We start from the raw sequence: 22145 nt of genomic DNA, 5'->3' as shown, positions 1-22145 counted from the left end.
GTAGGTAGATTTTTGATAGGCAAGGGGATCATTTGTGGGTAGATGGGAATGTGAAACTCAACTCAGTCAGATCAGCCATGATCTTATTGAATGGTGGAGCAGACTTGTGGGGCTGAATAGCCTACTTCTCCTATTTTGTATGTTTGAAAGCTCTGCTTTGGAAATTAACTTATTGTTGGGCACACATGACAATAAAGGTAGGTTGAGGTGTAGAAAGCCTAAATTACAACAGAAGGATCTTAGACCAACCTGAAGAATTTTGATAAGTGAGTGGAAGTGTGCATAACTTACTCCAATTTGACGAACCCCTTTTAGAAGTGAATGCTTTGAATGGGCTAAATATATGTAGTATATAGTAGCAATTGATGATGAAATTTGAACAGAAATAAGTGTCCCCCTGTCCCAGAGAGCTAAGTATGTATTTCCTATTGGTTAGTGCTTTTATCACACGTTGTACTAATAGCACCAAATGTTAGTGATAAAAACGTGTTCCCTTTTCCTTGTACTTTTGGACCTTTCTCATTTAAACCAGTTTGGATCAGCTTGTCAGAGAAACTGTAGTTTCAAAGTTTGATGTGGCTAAAGGTTTTTCTTCTAACGTTAGATTTTTTTCCCCAGAGCTCTGACTCTAAAATTGCAGCTTGGAAAGCTAAATCATCTCCCTAACCCAACCATTTTTTTGGTACAATCTTTTTGGGAGAGGCTATCTGTAATTATTTAGTGGCTCACCAGCAGGTTCCACCTGCCACGGAAGGCAGATTCAACAGTAACTTTAAAAAGGGAGTTGGGTAAATGCTTCAAGGAAATATATGAAGGGCTATGGGGGAAAGGCAGTGGAACTGGATAGCTTTCATTGAGCTGGCACATGCCTGATGAGCCAATTGACCTTCTGTGCTGTATGATTCTGTATCCAAAGTCTCTCCCTTTGTATAACCATGTAGAGCATGAACTTGCAAAAATACCTCATTTGGATATGGATTGTGAAACTGAGCATGGGCTAGTGGTGCAAGTTTCAAAATTTTGTAACTTTTACATCACTGTTAAATGAATTCTAACCTTCTGCAACCCTGTATTTATTCTTTGCCCCTCCTGCCCACAGGAGTGGTTGCTATCTGAAAAAACAGATGGAGTAATGCATTTATCCTCAAAACTATGCATGCTGTCCATTTTCCTGAAATGGGTGGTTCCAGATTGGCTTCTGGACTGGTTTAGAAGTATCTGGTTTTTGAGATTTATGGAGCTGCTTTGAGATGCTCCTTATTGTTGATCTTGCCAGAAATGCTGTGAAGGTGATGTGAGGTGGAGGTCATTGCCTCTGGGATGGTAACCACGTTTTATAGCTCTCTATTATCCCATATTTTCTTAAGTTGTGTTTTGAGGTCGCCTTTAAGAGTTTCACTGTACGTAGCATCCTTTGCGAATTAACTGATATTGTAACAAAATGATTGTAAAATCAGGAAAAAAAATGTACTGATCTACTTGCACTTCATTGTCAATTGATATTTTTGAGTGAGCTGATGTTTGTTTTTGGAACTTGCTTACACATGATTTGCATTTCCTTGTTTTCAGTTGATGCTTGTACTAATTAATATTTCTACCAGTGTATGTGATGCATTCATGCAGATAGTATAGTTGAAGAAGGCCTTGTGTGGCACAGTCTGCTTCCTGTTCAGACATGCATTCACTTCTTCAATGTGATATCTAACTGTGTAAAATTCCAATTAAATGTATAGAAGATTCAAGCATTTGTGAGAAAAGCTAGATATTATATATCCATAATATTGTCACTGTCAGTGATGCCATAGTTGTGTTTTTAAAAATATTTTGCCAGCTTAAACTGGGAAACACCTGTGCCGTGCAATTACAGATCCTGTGGCTCAAACCTTTTGTTTGGCAAGACTATTTTGAACTTGTGCTAATGGGAAGTAGTGGTGAAAGTAGTTTTGAAGTAATAATGAATGTGTTTTTAAAAAAAAAAATCCATTTAATTCTGTATCAATATAGTTTTAATTATGTTGATACAAATATGCAATATAAGTAAATTACCAATACCAAAATGAAATACATTTGGGTGTATATGTGATCTGTCCCCAGATCAGTCATAAACAAATGATACACTGCAATTTGTTTAGGTACTGTTGCATTACTACCAGGACTCCAGGACAGGGGATGCCTGCAACCTCTTGAGTGCTGTTACTGCATCTGTGTGATGCCAGTCCCTGTTGGCTAGTAGAAAGCATTTCAACTATAGCCCTTGAACTCCTAAAATAGCGAGACTTGGGCACTGATGCAGGTGTGGCATTTGATTTGTTTCACACTCATATTGTAAAATCGATAGTTGTATTACTGTACTGCTGACACTGATCTTCATACTGGCTACAGAAGTGCCATTTAACCTTGCTGTTTACTAGCATGTAATGCTACCTGAACAATTGTTAACTCTTTAGGTTGCTAGCCATTCCAACTGTGATAAGCCTTGTGTCTTGTAAAACCACACAAGATTGTTTTTAATATATTTGGTGGTCTTTGAGAGCCAAATATTTTCACTGTCAACTTGCAAGAGGCTTTCAAAATGTGCTTCCAGATACCAAATTATTTTGTGATTGGAAGGGACCTCTGCCATAATTTATTTTTTTTGAATCTTAACTGCAATGCTTGTAGCAATATTTAAACAATTAAGTACCATGCTTCATGTTGCCAGACCTCCCGTTTTAGTTAGGAAAATGATTGATTCACTGTTTAGGGTTGCATTTCCATCAATTATTTTCATTTTGGGTTTATGTAAAATGTAGGATTGAATATATTTTGGTTGGGGAGGGATTGATGGGAGAGGAGGTTGTGAAATGTACACTATTAAATCTTTTAAGTATAATGCATAATAACATGTTGGCTGCATCTTTCTCAGTATAGCCATGTGTGAAAGGCACTGCTTGCCGATGTCTGGTCGGGAACTATTCATTAATTAGTAATGTGCAGTTGGGTAATGCTATCAGACTATTACTTTGGGGAATAGAGGGATGGTTTTGCTTTGCTGTAAGCATCCTTCTGTGCATTATAAACGCTGTGCTGGTCAAAAGAAATTAATTGGATTTAATAAGTATTACTGTAATTACTGCATATATAAAATTTTCACTGCTTAGAAATTCACTGGGTCATTTTCAAATTTAATATTGGTTGGCTGTTGGCAGTTTGGATAGTTGGATTGTTGAACAATTGACTGAAAGACTTGAGCTTTGATTCCCGGTGTTGGCTACAATCATAGTTTACCTACTAGTCGGCTGGGTGTGTTTCTAGAGTGCTAATTATTGCCTCCAGATAGAACACCATGATGTTTCACGTGAAGTTAGTAGAAGCCGATTCTCTGGTGTGGAGACTAATTGCATCATTGCAATTGAGATTAGCTGACTTCACCTGGGGATTGCTACTGGGACTTCCCTGGGCTGTGTATCTCAGCTTGCCAAATAAACCTGCAGAGCTTCAAAAGGACCTGAGCATTGTAAATATCTAAATAAAGGAAATTCTTTTCCACTTATTTGGAAAATGTGCTCCTTGCACTGACCAGTTGGATCCCAGTTGTGGCCTAACATTGCCTTGTACAAATTTATCACTACTACTTACCTCATTCTGATTCGATTTATAAAATCTAAATGACGTAGATAGATCACTTTATTTTTCAGTGATGGTGCTGATTTTGCTTATCCAAGAGCAGGTATTCATCATCCTCCCAAGTACAGTTTGTTGACAAGATGATTCTAGTTAGACAAGTGGTGGACAGCTTATTAATGCTCTGCGCTATAATTTTAAAATCGAGGTGTTGCTTAACTGGCAGTCAGTGTAGTTCACAGGGCGATAGAATAGAAAAGCAGAACATTTTTTAAATGAAGGGCAAGGGGTGGGGAGAGAGGTTGGTATTCAGAAGAGACTTGTTTCGTGTATAAGAACACCCTGTGCAGGTATGGCAAGCAATTGGAAAGAAAATGCTACATTGGCCTTTTATTGTAAGATGGTTGGAGCACAAAAGTATGGAAGTCTAGTTGCAATTGTATGCTTTGGTGAGACCACACCTAGCATATTATGTGCAGTTTTTAGTCTCTGTACCTAAAGGAGGGATATACTTAGGGGGTGTGTTATGAAAGTTCATTAGATAGATTCCTGGAGTGAGAGGATTATCTTGTAAAGAGAGATTGAGTAGAGTGGAGGTTAGAAGAATGAGCGGTGATCTCATTGAAACATGATTTTGAGAAGCCTTGACAGGGTAGATGCTGAGAGGCTATTTCCCCTGGTTGGAGAGTCCAGAACTAGAGCCATAGTCTCAAGACAATAAGTTAGCCATTTAGGACTCAACTGAGGAAAAAATTGAGGAAAAAGTATGCCTGTAGTGAAGCTGCCACTTAATTTTAAAACATTTCAATCATTCTAACTAAGCTTGAAAATGTAGACTTTATATTTAAAAGATCACATTGTGAAGGGGAGAAATGTTTCGGGTATGGTATTCTTATGAGTATGTGACTTGGGAAATCAAGTACATGATGGCTCAATGACTACGCTTTACAGGAAGAATGACCATATAGGACCCCTTATTCTAAGACTATGACCCCCCTCATCCAACTGCCCAGCCAGGGGAAATGGCTTCTCAGCATCTACCTTGTCAAGTGCACTCAAATATTCCAATGAGATCAACATTCTTCTGTTTCTCCACTCTACCCCAGTTGGAGGATAAAGGCAGAGAAACCAACATATTGCACTCTGCCTGAGTCAATGCTGTTTATACTTAACGTTTTTCTAGCTTCAGCTCCTGCTTTGCCCTTTTTTTACAGAGGCTCTGTACGCCATCCTTGACTGAAAGATACTTCTTTTGTAATTATGTTTCATGTCAAGGACGAATGAGATTGGTTCTGAATGATTCTCTTCCCCTTTTTTTTCACTGGAGAAATGTTTGGTCTTAATTTGTCGCTTCTCTGTCTGCATGCCTGGATTTTTAACTTGGTTTTGAGAATCGCATCATACATTATTACCTTTTAAGCAAGTGTACATACTTGCACACTTTACACACTTGCCCAAGAATACAGATTAACTGTTTTCTTAGTTGAATACAATTTCCATTGTGAAATTTTCAAATCATACTTCATCCTGGTTTTTGAAGTGATTAAAATTTGAGGAGTTTGTGTTTGGGGGCCAATATGTTGAGGATCATATTTTGTTTGAAAAATTGCCACATGTTTGAAAATGAAAATTAATCACAGAAAACCTGTTATTAAGAATAATGCCTCCATAACGTACTTGTGGTTAAATGTAACTTTCAATTCTGCAGAATCCTAGTTCAATATGTGCAAACTTGTGTATTCCTAATGAATTACGAAATATCACATTGGGGCACCAGCTGGACTAACATGTTTTTATAGAAAGAGACAGTCTTGCGCCTGTGATTTCTCTTATGACAAGTTCTAGCTAGGTCGTGGGGAAGATGATCAACCATTTTCTATAGGCACCTGAATAATCTTGGATTAATCTCTTGGATCTCTTGGCAACCAGTACAGAGCAACCTTGGCTGAGGTGTAGGAATAAGGATTCTTGTCGTCTCTTCCGGACATGGAATGGGGTGGATTGAAGAAGTACTGGTTAAGGAAAAATAGTCCTGTTTACCCACTCAAAAAACAGATACTAAATTGCAAGCTATCATCAAGTTATGAAGCATAAAAGTAAATTTTGAGTGTTTAATCAAAATTATGCAGTGCCTGCCAAGTTTAAAAGGAAGTTTATTTTGGAAGACTGGTGAAATTATGCAGAAAGATTATCCTATTCCCAGCAATATAAATCTTTGACATTGGCATGATAGTATTTCATTATGAAGTTGAACCATCATTATGAAGCTGTACCAAATTGATGTAAGTTTAATTTGTTCTAGCTTTAAATACAGAGCTACTTTGTATAACTTTGGTCTGTTTGTTACAAAATATGTGAAAGAAAGGGTGTAGTTGATATAATTTCACCCTCGTCACCATTTCTATTTTGCTGAGGTGCATTATATGATTGGTCCCTGCACAACCACAAATTTTGGGGGAGAGAGCAGAATGAGTCACACAAGCAATACTTAGAAAGCCCTCATTTTCTCTTGTGCTCATTGCTGCTGTTCCCTTGTTTATTTAAACTCTTTATTTATCTGTTATTAACACAAATCTGCTTAATGCGCATAATCACTGCGTGAAACTATGTATACATCCTCTGATTTGCAGAAAAATGAAGTAAATCCACCCTTTTCACTACATTTTACTGATTTTAAAGTTTGCTTATGTAAATAAGACACTAAATGTTCATGTATTTTTCAGCTTTATCTTTTTACAAATGTGTTTTGGGCCATGGTCTTTATGGAATTCACTGCAAATTTTTAGCAGATTGTTTTGTCGCCCAACAATGCACTCTGATTTGCAGTAATTACAGATCCCGCAGTTGGCACTGGGCTTAGAGTTTGAAAATAGCTGCTGATTTATATCTGAAATTTCTGGCAGTCAACCTGTTGGATCCCGTGACTTTGATCAATCCATCAATAGATATTTATCTATGCCTCCTAAAAGAGAAATCTGCTACCTTGTGGCTGGTTTAAAATGTATCTTGTTATAATTTTTAATGGTCTAACGGTACAGTGTCATGTATAAACAGTAATTTTATAAAGGGAATGCCAAGTTACATTTAGGAACTTCAAATCACTTTTGGAAAGCTGTCCATGTGTGAAAATGATGTCGCTGATGGGTTGGAGGGTGGTGGTGGTGGAAATTACACTATTTTCCATAAACCTTTGGCTCCCAATGTTGTCATTCAGATAAATGTGACAGCTATCTAATCATCTGGTATACTACTAGAATTAAAATTTAACCTGCAACTTTTTAAAACAAAATTTTAGCATTTTGAAATTAATTAGAAAATTGAGTGGAATGTATCCCTGCAAGGGAGGGAAGGATTAATTTACTCTTGGTGATAAGCCTTGGTTAGGTAGTTTGTGTACCTGTGGAAATTTTAAATGGGCAGGAAGTATATGTACTTGGTTCTTTTAAGAATTGTAACTTCTGCTTTGCAAAGGAAATTTTTGTATTACAAACACTTCCTGAATTCTATTTTAATCAGTGGTTCAGCAATTAGTGTAACCTTTGTTGTAGCAAGTGCAGAATATTGACCATGTTGGTAGGATAAAAACAAAAACTGCGGATGCTGGAAATCCAAAACAAAAACAAAATTACCTGGAAAAACTCAGCAGGTCTGGCAGCATTGGCGGAGAAGAAAAGAGTTGACGTTTCGGAAGGGTCATGAGGACTCGAAACGTCAACTCTTTTCTTCTCCGCCGATGCTGCCAGACCTGCTGAGTTTTTCCAGGTAATTCTGTTTTATGTTGGTAGGATATCTGTAGAGTGTAATGTGGATACAAAGACAAAGTTTACTCCATAAATACCTTCTTGGGCATTGTGGAAAAAGGGGAAACTCATGTAAAACTATAGACCTAGCCTCTAGTTCTGCAGCAAGTCAAAGAAAATTCTGTGGCAAGAGACTATAGATTCTGCATTTGGCTGCTACCGATGTAGACCCTCTGCTTGGCTGTCGTAGATGAAGAACACACGCAACTTTTGTGTTTTCTGCAACAATGAATACCAGCACCATGTAGCCGCAAAATGATTCCTAATCTGTGGGGAACTTTTCACAAGGAAGTCGTTCCATGATTTTTTTAGCTGAGACATGAGTCATTTTACTTGGGTTTTTTTTAATCTCCTGTAATCCAGGTGCTGTGGCTTATACCTGCCCTTTGTCTTGTATTAAGGGTGCTTGCTGCCTACCTGCTGCTGCTTGTAGCTACTCTTTCTAGGAGGCCTATTGTCATGGTATGCTACCTTCGTTTGTCTTGTGCCGTTCTTGCACATCCACTGAAGCTTGTCTACAACTACTTTTACATCTGTCATCTAATTAGGATGACCCTTCTTTCTACTGCACATCACTTTGCCCTCTAGAAGAGACCTCTGCCGCTTATCAGCTTTGATCGAAGGGCTGAAATACTCCTTTTCTCTTTGTCAAGGTTCTTTTTGCCCCTGCAATTTCGAGGACCTCGTCATTTTGTCTAATGGACTGTATATGGAATTTTTAGCATACGTCTTAGCATCCACATTTCAGAGACTTCTATTTTCTTTCACTGATCTATATTTATTGTCTAGGTTTATGAGATGTACATAAAATTGGATAGCATGTAGCATCTTGAGAATTTTTTCCTCGTTAACACATCTTTCATCTTCACAAAATTACTTCTGGCTATCTCTATCATTCTCTGCATCACATCAGCCATCTTCTGTTATCATTTGTTCCAGTGTGATACCATCCACTTCAACCTTCACTCTTGTTTCTTCTGATGTATTCCTTCTAACTACCATTGTTTTTGACTTTTTGGTGTTCATGCTCAATCCATATTCTAAACTTTAAAAAAATTTACTTGATCTACAATATTTTGTAGGGTCTCTTCTGATTCCTCAAATGGTTCTCTGTCATCAGTGTTACTGTAGTTTGTTCTTGCCTCTAATTTTTACCTCTGAAGTGCATCTAATTCTCTGAATGTTTGTTCTGTGTATAGATATTGAATATGTTTGGCAACAGTACACAGCCTTTTCGTAATGTGCTCTCTCTCTTGCGCGTGCTCTCATGCTCGCTTACTCTTATCCCTCTTCTAGCCTGATGCTTGCTATTTGGTCCCAGTATAGGCTCCAGATAAATCTAACATCTTTACTGGCAAATGGCATGTTTCAGCAACACATCTATTAACTTCTGTTGATAAACACAATCAGTTTTTCATAGTTTATGAAGCACATGTAAATGTTTCTTTACTTATAGATATTTACCGAAGATTGTTGTTGAGTTAAATATTCCCCCTTTTCCTAATCCAGATCCAAACCCAAAAAGTTTCACCAATTTCTGCTTCAAATGTGTTATTTATTTCTATTATGATTTTCAAGATCACTTTAATGAGGTGACTCATTAAGCTAATAGCTTTAGGTTTCTTAGGTAACTTGATGAATAATGAATGTCTTAAGTCACTTGGAATATATCCTTTGGTATATATTTGATCGCAAATTTTTGTTATCGCATCTAATTCTGTTTTTCCAAGGGCTTTTTGATCTCTTGTTACTTCATCTATGCCTGGAGCTTTTCCTGTACTCATCAATTATGAAGCATTCTTTATGTCTGATATCATGTTTGGTCCATCATTTGTCTCTACCTTGATTTTAGATAATTGCACAATTCACTTATGTATTCCGTCTGTCGTTTTGCTGCTGAAACCTTTCAAACAGCTTTTACTATGTCTTTCATGCACCCACTATCTGCTGTTATCCCTTTCTATCTGTCAAAAATAGTGGGTGCATAAAATACAAAGATGGTAAATACTGTATGAAAGGGATGTAGTAAAGATGGACAGAATACATTAGCGAATTGTACTATCAATTCCAAGAACACTTGGAAAGTGTTGGCAATGAGCAAGTATGATCAACAAATATACATATTGGGCATTGAATGCAACATATCTTGATAGGAGGGGAAATTTCCCATGGTTTCTTCAATCACCTCAATCATTAGAGGTCCTAGTTCTAGGTTCTTTTTAAATATATCTCGAGAGACTGAGCTGTAGGATGATGTGCTTGAAGATACTGGTTTGTAATTTGAAATGGAACCAGTCTGAAGCAATTCTGCACTGATTTGAATTAAGTGTCATTCATACAAGCAGCCCATGGCTCGACATAAAACATGTTGCTTTAAGTATAACTAGGATAACTTTTTTTCAACCCCTCCCCCTCTCCCGGTGTCTGTTGTTTTGCTGCTGAAACCTTTCAAACAGCTTTTACTATCTGTCTTTTATGCACCCACTATCTGCTGCTATCCCTTTCTATCTGTCAAAAATAGTGGATGTATAAAATACAAAGATGGTAAATACTGTTTGAAAGGGATCTAGTAAAGATGGACAGAATATATGTGAATTGTACTGTCTATCAATTCCAAGAACTTGTGTCCCTAAACCAGTGACAGTACTGCTGAAGTATTAGAAGATTGTATCCTAATGAAAAAGTTACTGTACTGTTTGTGAATATTGTCTAAGCAGTTAATATTGTATTACAACCTTGAACTCTGACCAGGTATTTTGTTGCTTTGTAACTTCTTGTTTTTCATGAAAACCTATCTGTTTTGTTTCATGAGTTCTTTGTTCCCTTGTGTTCACGTCTTGCCAAGTGGCATCCGGAAAACTGTTGCAAAGCTAGAATTGCAACACTACATGGACGATTTGAATGTGTATTATATGCGGGGCTGTAACAAAGCTCGAAACTCTGGCATTTTGTGCGGTCCAGCTGGATTTTGACTTTCAATTTTTTTAGATGCCAAGTATTCATTTGAGTTTCTGCTTGACCCCAAGAATTTTTGTTTTCTTTAGGCACTTGTGTTCCTGTATTTCCTGCATTTCTGTGCCTCAAAATACTGTTCAAAGCATTGGTAATGTGTTTGATCAAAGGCTTGAATATACAGATTTGCTGCAACTCTAATTAGAAAGTTGTAGATTTTGAAGCGGCTTTGTTTCCAGACTCTGTACCAGAACTTGTATAGGAAGGCTTACTGTCTCAAATTGAATGGGTCAAGAATTGTTTTACTACGGCTTATTCAGAAAGCCATTGGCGATCTTATTAAATGGCATGCACTCCAGCAGCACTGACAGGCATATATCAGTGAGTTTGCAAATAAAAAACTTAAAACTCCTTTTAGTTGGTTCACAGGATAACCTTAAGTGATTTATACAGTACTTGGTGTGTTCCGATTATGAAATTGTCCAATGAGGGGAAAAAAGCCTTTTAAGATGTATTGCCTTTACCATATTACACAGGATGAACAGTGCTGTGAAAAGCAAGACAAGTTGTGGCAGTTTCTGCAACGCAGCTGGGTACCTGCCAGCGTTTAAATGGATTGTTGATTTTTCTAAGATCTTCTTGCAAATGGCAGTAGAATGTTTATTCATACCACTGACTACCCAGATTGATAACTTTGTCATTGGGAAATTGTATTCACTTCCAAAAGGGGAAATTAAAATTGTGCAAATTTTAAATTCTGCAAGTTTAACCAGGGTATTTTCTTAAGCCTAACCAATCAGTGACCTAGCAGTTTTGCACGGGCCATTATTTACAAAGTTGTAAGCTACTTGACTGCTGACACATTCTGATATAACCTGAAATCAATATACAAAAATATGTATAATGTAAATACAGTTTATAAAGTTTGACCTCAATTTGGATTGTTGAGGGGGTTTACTGCCTTGTTAAAGTCCATTGGTAAATCCAGTCAAGTTAATGTTTACCTAGCTTCTGCTGCCTGCTTTTGGCAGCAGTTGCAGTTTTCTGATCTACAATGCTCAGCTTCTTCAAGGTCTGCCAAGAGTGCCAAAACTCACTACTAGCTGATTCCACCCTCCCTAATGCTAGAATTTTTGAACTGCAGCACTTTCTTTTTATCAGGCCCCTGCATACGAACCACACCTTCCTCATTACTGTTGAAATTTTCTGATTAAGCACTCAAATGCATATAACAGCATCATGTGATCATCTTCACACTGGCAGTGATAGTATAAGTACAATTGCATTAGCTGTTTAAGGAGAATTATCTGCAGAATTACTGAATGTCCTCCATGATAGTAAATAGTCTTTAGGTATATTATAGTAGATATGTCCATTTGACACACACACAATAGCATCAAACTGAATTCTGAACCTTATAGGTAGCTGATTTGTACTGTATTAGTTTAACAAACACACCCTGTTGGATGTTTTTGTTTTTTTTCTGTTTTTTTTTGTTTTCACCCTGTTGGATGTTGGCCTTTAAATTTTCTTTCTCACAATAGGCAGCTTGGTAATTTGTCACAAGACAATTCAATTGATTAATATGATAGTAATATTAATCAATCAGTCAGGAGACAGTTGCCCTGGGAGTCCTCAACATTGACTCTGGGCCCCACGAAGTCTCATGGCATCAAGTCAAACATGGACAAGGAAACCTGATTACCATGTACTGCCCTCCCCCAGCTTTATGAATCAGTGCTCCTCATGTTGAATACCACTAGGAGGAAGCACAGGGTGGCAAGGGTGCAGAATGTACTCTGGGTCGGGGACTTCACTGTCCATCACCAAGAGTGGCTTGGTAGCACCACTACTGGCCAAGTCCTAAAGAGCATAGCTGCTAGACTGGGCCTGCGGCAGGTGGTGAGGGAAAAACATACTTGACCTCATCCTCACCAACCTGTCTGCTGCAGTTGCATCTGTTCGTGATGGTATCAGTAGGAGTGACCACCGCACAGTTGTGCAGATGAAGTCCCTCCTTAACAATGAGGATACCCTCCATCGTGTTGTGTGGCACTACCGCTATGCTAAATGGGATAGATTTCAAACAGACCTAGCAGTTCGAGACTGGGCAACCATGAGGTGCTGTGGGCGATCAGCAACAGCAGAATCATATACAACCACAATCTGTAACCTTATGGCCTGGCATATCTCCTACTCTGAACCAGGCTTGATGGTAATGAAGAGTGCAGAAGGGCATGCCAGGAGCAGCACCAGGTATACTTAAAAATGAAGTGTCAACCTGGTGAAGCTATAACACAGGACTACTTGCGTGCCAAACAACATAAGCAGCAAGTGATAGAACTAAGCAGTCCTGTCACATCCAGTCATGACTGGTGTGGACAATTAAACAAATCACTGAGGAGGAGGCTCCCCAAATATCCCCACCCTCAGTGATGGGGGAGCCCAGCACATCAGTGCAAAAGATAAAGCTGAAGTATTTGCTACAATCTTCAGCCAGAAGTGCCCAATGGATGATCCATCTTGGCCTCCGCTGGAGGTCCCCGGCATCACAGATGCCAGTCTTCAGCCAATTAGATTCACTCCATGTAATAGCAAGAAACGTCTGATGGCAGTAGATAGTGCAAAGGCTTATGGGCCTTGACAACGTTCTGGCAATAGTACTGAAGACTTGTGCTCCAGACCTTGCTGTGCCCCTAGCCAAGCTATTCCAGTACAGCTACAACATTGGCATCTACCTGGCTATGTGGAAAATTGCCCAGGTATATCCTGTACACACACAGCAGGACAAATCTAAGCTGGCCAATTACTGCCCCATCAGTCTAAGGAATGGGGAGGTCATCAACAGATCTATCAAGCAGCATTTGCTTGGCAATAACCTGCTCACTGACTCCCAGTTTGGGTTCTGCCAGGGCCACTCAGCTTCTGACCTCATTACAGCCTTGGTTCAAACATGGACGAAAGAGCTGGGCTCATGAGGTGACAGTGACTGCCCTTGACATCAAGGTAGCATTTGACCGAGTGTGGCATCAAGGAGCCCTAATAAAGCTGGAGTCAATGGGAATAAGAGGGAAAACTTTCTGCTGGTTGGAGTTGTACCCAGCACAAAGGAAGGTGGTTATGGTTGTTGGAGGTCAGTCATCTCGGCTGCTTCATCAATAAACCTTCCTTTCATCATAAGGTCAGAAGTGGGATGTTTGCTGATGATTGCACAGTGTTTAGCACCATTCACGAAGACTCGGATACTGAAGCAGTCGATGTCCAAATGCAGCAAGACCTGGACAATATCCAGGCTTGGGCTGACAAGTGGCAAGTAACGTTCGTGCCACACAAGTGTCAGGCAATGACCATTTCCAACAAGAGAGACTCTCATTGCCCCATGATGTTCAATGGCATTACCTTGCTGAATCCTCCACTAACAACATCCTAGAGGTTACCATTGACCAGAAACTGAACTGGACTAGCCAAATAAATACTGTGGCTACAATAGCAGGTCAGAGGCTTGGAATCATGCGACGAGTAACTCACCTCCTGACTCCTCAAAGCCCGTCCACCATCTACAAGGCACAAAGTCAGGAGTGTGATGGAATACTCCCCACTTGCCTGGATGAATGCAGCTCCCACAACACTTGAAGCTTGACACTGTCTAGGACAAAGCAGCCCGCTTGATTGGCACCACATCCTCAAACATTAACTCCCTTCACCACTGATGCACAGTAGCAGCAGTGTGTGCATCTTGATAGATGGTTCTGCAGGAATTCACAAAGGCTCTTTAGACAGCACCTTCCAAACCCATGACCACTTCCAGCCAGAAGGACAAGGGCAGCAGATAGACGGGAACACCACCATCTGGAAGTCCCCCTCCAAACCACTCACTATCCTGACTTGGAAATATATCACCGTTCCTTCACTCTCACTGGGTCAAAATCTTGGAAATCCCTCCCTAACAGCACTGTGGGTGTACCTACACAAGGACTGCAGCAATATAAGGCAGCTCACCACCACCTTCTCAAGAGCAACTAGGGATGGCAATAAATACTGGCCACATCCTGAAGGCCACATACTGTGAATGAATAAAAAACACCACATTGAGTTTATGAACACCACCTGCGAAGTTATTCTATTGAATCTACTTGAGGCTTGCTGTCAAGCTTTTTTATTTATGCTACCTAGTGACTTTTCACTTTTTTTTTGCAAATGGTTATGCAGTTTAGAAGCCTGTAGAAACAAGTGTGACTTCTGCAAAAACCTAATTTGATGCACAGCTGTGTATTTTTCATTGTGGTGGAGATATTTTTCTTATAGATTTTCTTCAGACTTGTATTGAATTGCCCCTGCCAAATTGTAGAAACTGAAAAATGTAATAAAATAGTTGTGATTTTAAAAAATAATTTATAGAAGTTAATTGGATATAGCTTGTGCATTGAATGAGTGTATGTCTGACAGGTAACAGGTGTCGGTTGTTACGTATTGAAATAGATGAGTATTTCTTTTTGGAAAGAATTAGCTCTCATTTTGAGAAGGAATACTTGCTTTGCTTCAATAATCCATCAGCCTGACAAATTCTCTTAGCTGAGCAAGCAGGTTGCAGTGACTTGACAGCAAGTCTTGGGACAAACTTGTGACCTTCTAGTTATGAGCTGGACACTTCCTGTGCTTGGGCATGTTCTCCGCTTGTGGTTTGTGCAAAACTGTCTTGTAATCCATCTATTCATCTACAATATAAAACTGTCTGTAGGTAACTTTTTTTTTGTTAGCTTTTTATTTCCAGATGCGAACTAGTTTTGTTCTGTAATCACATTTCTTGCCTTCAGTGACTTCTACAACTTGAACAAAAACTTGCCTGGTGGAATATCACTCGAGTGGCAAGAATCTGGAAAGCTGCCATAAGAAAATCAGCCCCTCAGGGCCTGTCTTCAGAGGTATCCAAAGAGCCAGGGAAGAAACAGTCCCTTTGCAGTTGTGGCAGAAACATTTGACATGATTGGGCGTACAACTTTACTTTATGGATTTTCAGATAAGATGGGAGGATGGAAGGCTGGGAATGGGAGACGAAGGACAAAGATCTGCTGCGAATCTCTGGGCAGAGCTTGCTAATTTGTCAGTTATGTAGGCTCTATCTAAGATACTACTACATATGAGGTATATCTGAGTTTTGTAGACTCATATGAGCAGCATAGGTATTTGTTCACAGTTATGGGGCCAACCTTATAGCAATTTTATTTGCTTACTGAATGGCAATCTGTTAATTGAGATGCAAGAAAGCTTTGAAAAATAGTGAAATGTAAAAAATTCTTTTTCATAAGATGGCTGCTTTTTATACTAGACGTTGGTTATATTGGTATGTAATTCCTTGTATTTACCCATTTTTGCTTTGGCTACATAGGCTACAGTACTGTTTATTTCACAGGTGTCCGATGTTTTTGAATTTGGGGGTTGCATAGTTTTACCCTTGCTCACGCTTCCCATTTATCCAGGCTGGGGACTGGCACTGATGCATATTTGGCTTCTCTGTACCAGTGGCTGATTCTTTGGTAGCCAATAAGGCCAGGGATGGGACTTGAGCCAGGGGCCTTCGAAGCAGGAGAGCCATCCTCTGGGCTACTCCTGTTCTCTTAATAGCTACATAGAATATGAAGTTTAAATTCCACATTCCATTAATTTTTATTTGAGCTGATACCAATAGATCTTACTATTCTGGCATAGGGCTTAATGCACTAATGAGCCAACTGTGCTAAGAGCAACCTTAATCCATGTGCAGAAAATTGTAGCAGGATAAAATAGTGAACAAGAAATACAAAGTGGAAATAGGACTTTGTTACCTATGATAACGGGCCATAGTTCAGATTATCTGCGTTGTCTCATGATGTTGGGAGAGCAGCAGTCAGAATAACTGAACAAGGATTTACTTTTCTATGATAACTAAATACAAGTTGTCTTCAGTATGCGGATTTAAAAAAAAATATTTTATGAAGTGGTGTTAACTTTTCTTAATTGCTGTTTCATCTTTCAGTTGAAGAAGAAGGATTGTGGGAACAGGGACTGTCTTACGAATGCCGAACACTGCTTTTTAAGGCCATTCACAACTTGCTGGAAAGGTATGTGCTGTAATATCCTACAGCTGTTTGAAATACAATGGAACTTAATTGTCATGCCTGTTATTAACACACTCTACTGATCACAACTTTAAACCCATTCCGATCATTTTGAAAAATGATTTTACATACAAATTTTTTTCTGCTTTGATGACCAATCTTCCTGATTGAATATTGCTGAGAAAAGACATTTTGTCAAAGCTTTTCATCTTGCACTCATCAGGACAGTCGCAAGAATACCAATGTTGGTGGAAGCAGCAACTTTATACTGTATGAGAAGAGAGTGCTTATTGGTTGGAAGTGGACTCTGGTAGAGGCATTGTCATGGGGAACGCATTAGTTAATGGTGACTGACAGTTAACTGTCATGTATTGTTTGAATTTAAACCAGGCAGCCTGACTTAATGGTCAGAGTCAAGCTGCCTGGTTTAAAATTCAAAGAATGCGTGGCAGTTAACTGTTAGTCACCATTAACTGGTGCATTCTCTATGGCAATACCTCTACCAATCAGAGTCCACTTGCCAACCAATCAGCACTTTTTTCCTCCTATAGCATAAAGTTGTTGCTTCCCCTGATATTGGTATTCTTACGATTTGTCCTGATGAGTGCAAGACGAAAAGCTTTTTTTTTTTTAGCAATACTCAACTTTCTGACTGAAAAATGTTGTTTGAGGAAAGCTTCGGGTAGGTGTGGCATTGGAAGGTTGAAGTTTGCGAAGAAGAAAATTTGATGCTTTTGTAAGCTTTCAAAATATTTTGGTTCAGTATTTTAATTAAACAATTTGAGGTTACTAGGAATAGTTATTATGTAGACTAGATGCAGAGAACATCTCTTGTTATCCTTGCCCTGGTCCAGCAATGCATCATTTTAACCATTTGCAGAAGAATATTATTGCATTTGTGACATTTCCATTTCCTGCACCAATAAAATCTCTCTGGTCTCCGAGTAAACTTCCAAAAATGTGCCAAATTAGGGATGGTCATATGTTTTAGACTCCTGCTTGTTGATATGGTTCTAAGCTTATTACATGAACAGACAGTAGGGAGAGAGGCTTTCATTTGAGCAGTACCAGATGGATTGGGGCCCAGATTTCAGAAATCTATGTTGCAGTTCACCACACTGCCCTAGTCACTTGCAGCACATTTTCATATTCTCAGCTATGAATTGATTCTGCATTGTATCCTGTTGTATGGATAGAACAGACTATCTATCTTAAAAACACCCTTTTTTAACTCCCAACCCAACTACACATTAATCCTATAAATTAGGCCCCTAGTGTGCATGCAGTTGCATAATTTTTCTAATTTAGAAAATTATTTGGTAAACTTCACATTTTTACTTCCTGTGGTGGAGTTTTACCTATTCAGACTTAATACAGTTTAACTCAGTACCTGTCTTGGATACAATTGAAGGTGGTAGTGTCCTAATAGAAAACTGGGACAACTGTGTTTTCTATTCCGCTTTTGCCAGCTAGTATGTACCCCGCCAAATTATATAATTTAGCGCACAAACGGGTTGTTCCTTGTCGCTCATAGCTAAATGTTTGATAAGCTAGTGAAGATTTCACATGCAAGGCTGTAAAACTTGCCACTATTTTCATTTTAGATGGTTTACTCCAGTTTAACAAATGTATTGTGAAACTTGTCACTGATTTCTTAATTGGAAAACATTGAGATTTGGGTGTCAGCTGCATTTAATTATATTTTAATTTATAATATTAAAAATAAACTAAGCAAAAATTAAAACCATGTGCTCAAGCTTAGACCCAAAGATATTTGCCAGAATCTAGTCTGTTTCTGGCCCGCAATCAATGACCAACTGATATGTCAGTTTTCTCTGTAGTCCAGATACCATATAGGATCAACATACATTGATCCACCTGACTAAATTAGTTGGGTTATGCCAGACACACATGGCATGCAGTTACCATTTATGATAGCAAAAAACAACACGATAAATATGAACGTGGAAAGCCATTCAGCCATCTTCAAATCAGAAAGATCCCCCAAGTTCTCCCCACTGTAGCATCTACTGTTTTTAAAAATGGTTCCACTACTCTACCTGAAAGCCCATGCCATTTATTGATTACCTTTTATATTAAATGGGAGTTAAATTTTGCAGTTTGCCAGTTTAAACCTGAGTCCATTAGACCACCTGTTGCTGAGTTTAATTTGAAGTAAAATTCACAATTTATCTTTTTTCACATATGGTTTATTATCTTGTATACTATGGTGAGATCACATCTTGGCCCTCCTATCAAGGCTGCAAAGTCCCAAGATTCTCCAATCTTTCCTCATAACCTTTGACATGAGGGGTACCAGCCTCATGACTGTTCTCTGAACTGCTTCCTGCACTTGAATGTTGTCTTTGTGTATGACCAGGAATTGGGGATAGTATTTCAACTATCTGTGCACGACCTGCGATATTGTATTATGTGTTGTATGACTGCAAGTCTTGTATGATATGCTGTAACCAAAGAACTATTGCCAATCTAAGAACTCTTACTGTAATCCAGCAAAAAATATGTTGCAACTTTTATGTTCATTCCTATGGAGTTTCGCACATTAGGCTGTGGAATGTCTGTTTTATAAATTTCTGCTTTTAACTTGTCTGGAATTAAAGGAGTGGTTTTCAGAAAGCTGAGAAACTGCTGTTTCAATCCAAAATTCCAGCCTGTCGTGTAAATTTTTCAAAGTAATATTCTGGCAGTAATTGGGACAGTTTTAAAAAGGGCTGGATCTAGTAACTTCAGTTTATAGAATAAAGATTAATTCCAAGCCATTGGAACAAGAATTTTAAGAGGCTAGAATTTTCTTTTGCTCCACGAGGATGCAAATGGGAAAAATTGCAAATGCTGGCAATCTGAACCAAAAATGGAAAATGCTGAAAAATGCACCATGCCTGCCCACTTCTCTAGGGAGAAAAACGAGTTAATGTTTTAGTTATAAGACCCTTTCTGAGATCTTCCTCAGCTTGGAGGAAGGAACTTGCATCTAAATGTTAACCTATCTCATATGAGCATGCAAACATATGAATTAGGTGCAAGAGTAGGCCATTCAGCTCCTTGAGTTTGCTCTCCTATTTCATATGATATGACTGATCTGATTGTGGCCTGAACTCTACTTTTCTGTCTACCCCCTTCACCTTTTTGACTCATTTGTCAATCAAGGACCCATAATTCAGCTTTAATTCAGTGATCTTGCTTCCGCTGCTTTCTGGGGAAGATAATTCCACAGACTAATCTCAGAAAAAAGATTTGCCTCATCTCTGCCTTAAATGGGAGACCCCTTATTTTTAAACTGTGTCCCCTGGTTCTAGTATCTCCCACAAAGGGAAACATCAGTATCCTCCCTGTCAAGTACTCAAGGTCTTGTATATTTCAATGAGATCACCTCTCATTCTTCTAAACTCCAATGAATACAGGTCCAACCTTTCCTCATAGATAACCCATTCATCCTAGAATCAGTGGAGTGAAACTTCTCTGTACTGCTAATGCAGTTATATCCTTTAGAGACCTGTACATAGCACTCCAGGTGTGGTCTCATTAACACCCTGTACAGCTTTAGCAATACTATCCTACTTTTATGTTCCATTTCCTTTGTAATAAATTGTTTATAATAAATGCATTTGTCTTCCTAATCACTTACTGTACCTGCATGCTAACTTCTTGTGATTTCCGTAACAGGACACCCAGATCCCTCTGAACTGCAGAGTTCTACAAACTCAAAATTATTCTGCTTTTCTACTTTTCCTGCCAAAGCAGTCATTCATATTTTCCCCACATTATACTCCATCTGCCGAATTTTAGCCCACTTACTTAACCTATCTATATCTCTTTGCAGACTCATGTACCCTTTACAACTTACTCTCCTATCTGTGTGTCATCAGAAAGTTAGCTACCATACATTTGGTCCCTTCATTCAGGTGTCTCAACATATGTTTACTGACTTGTTTATTACCAACACAACGTAGATTTGTCTCTGCCCTCCTGCCCGTCTCTCCCCTAAGTTACTCACTACTTCCCAACCTATTTATATCTTGATTAAAAACAAAAAACTGCGTAAATCCAAAACAAAAACAGAAACAGAAATACCTAGAAAAACTCAGCAGGTCTGGCAGCATCGGCGGAGAAGAGCACAGTTGACCTTTCGAGGCCTCATGACCCTTCAGCAGAACTAAGTGAAAATAGGAAAGGGGTGAAATATATTGTTTCTATTTATATCTTGCTCATTTGTGCTTGAGCCAAAACATTGTTGATGGGCTATTTTCAGGAAGGACAGAGATAAACTGTACAATAGGCGAGCCTAATTTTGTTTACCCATGTGTTTGTAGCAGGGGTTGCTGCTTTTCTGATGAGGGTGCTGAAGCTAATTATCTTTTTTGTCACCTTGCTGAGATGTATTCACTCAGCAGAGGAAATTTTTGTTTCCAAGTATTGACTAATTACTATGTTCTCAACTTTCCATACTTGAGGTGGATGTGGTGCAAATGGCTTAAAGTAGATACAGTGCTCCAAATTTAGAAATTGTTACCTTCCTCCATCTCAAACTCATCACCTCTTCCCTCTGCCCCTCCCAAATCAAAAAATGTCCTGCTTACCTCCCTTCAAAGAATGTTGAAAGTAAGTATGCTTTAATAAATTACAGTAATACTTGTGAAGCCAGTTACGGCAGTTGCTGATGAGGGAAATTCGTTTTGATTAGGTTTTTAAAAAAAAAATGTGAACTTCTTTTGCTTTGGACTACATTTTAGCTGCAAGTGTACAATTGACACCAAAATTCTTAATTTTAGCAACTGGGTAAATGTCCATCCTGGAAATTTTTAAGGGCAAAAGAACTTTTGATGTATTTATGTATTTTCTTACAAATGAACTAAAATTAATTACAAATTAAGAAACTACTGGTATCTACTAGCTCTGTCACTGAATGGCTGCAGGGCATCCTGAAGGGTGAGGGTGATAAGGCAGAGGTCATGGTACATGTTGGTACTAATGACATAGGTAGAAAGAGGGATGAGGTCTTGCATCAAGAATTCCGGGAGTTAGGCAGTAGACTGAAAAGCAAGACCTCTCGGGTTGTAATCTCTGGATTACTCTCAGTGCCACGTGCTAGCGAACTCAGAAATAGGAGAATAGCGCAGATGAATACGTGGCTTAAGAGTTGGTGCAAGAGGGAGGGTTTTAGATTCCTGGATCACTGGGACCGTTTCCGGGGAAGGTGGGACCTGTACAAGCGGGATGGTCTACATCTGAACCAGAGCGGGACTAACATCCTTGCAGGCAGGTTTGCTAATGCTGTTGGGAGCAGTTTAAACTAATTCGGCAGGGGGAGGGGACACAATGTTAGCAGGATAGGGACACATCATCATAATACAGTAAAACAATCAAGTCAGAGGGTGTACAGCTGCATTAAGTTTCAAGGGAGTAAGGCAAGGCTGGATGGCCTCTACTTTAATGTCAGGAGTATTACAGGTAAAACGGATGAGTTAAGGGTGAGGATTGACTCGTGGAATTGTGATATTGTAGCATCACTGGACATGGTTGAGGGAGGGGTAGGATTGGCAGCTCAACATTCCGGGATATAGAAGATACCGGGATACCGGAAGAGGTAAAAGAGGAGGAGGCATTGCATTATTAGTTAAGGAGTTAGTTACTGCAGTAAGGAGAGATGATATCTTGGAGGGGGCATCGAATGAAG

General features: G+C 39.0%; 1 protein-coding gene across 3 annotated transcripts in view; it reads left to right on the top strand.

Moving 5' to 3' along the window:
* The window catches only part of med13a (mediator complex subunit 13a), a 192553-nt gene that overhangs the window by 17285 nt on the left and 153123 nt on the right, over positions 1-22145 (top strand). For all 3 annotated transcript variants that reach the window (XM_041196888.1, XM_041196887.1, XM_041196889.1), the window contains exon 3: positions 16369-16453. In XM_041196888.1, the coding sequence (XP_041052822.1) occupies positions 16369-16453 (85 nt within the window). The remainder of the gene's footprint in view (positions 1-16368; positions 16454-22145) is intronic.

The sequence above is a fragment of the Carcharodon carcharias genome, chromosome 10, assembly GCF_017639515.1.
Source record: "Carcharodon carcharias isolate sCarCar2 chromosome 10, sCarCar2.pri, whole genome shotgun sequence".
In the NCBI taxonomy this organism is placed as follows: domain Eukaryota; kingdom Metazoa; phylum Chordata; class Chondrichthyes; order Lamniformes; family Lamnidae; genus Carcharodon; species Carcharodon carcharias.
The sequence above is the reverse complement of the archived record's forward strand: the minus strand, read 5'-3'. Positions and strand labels throughout refer to the sequence as shown.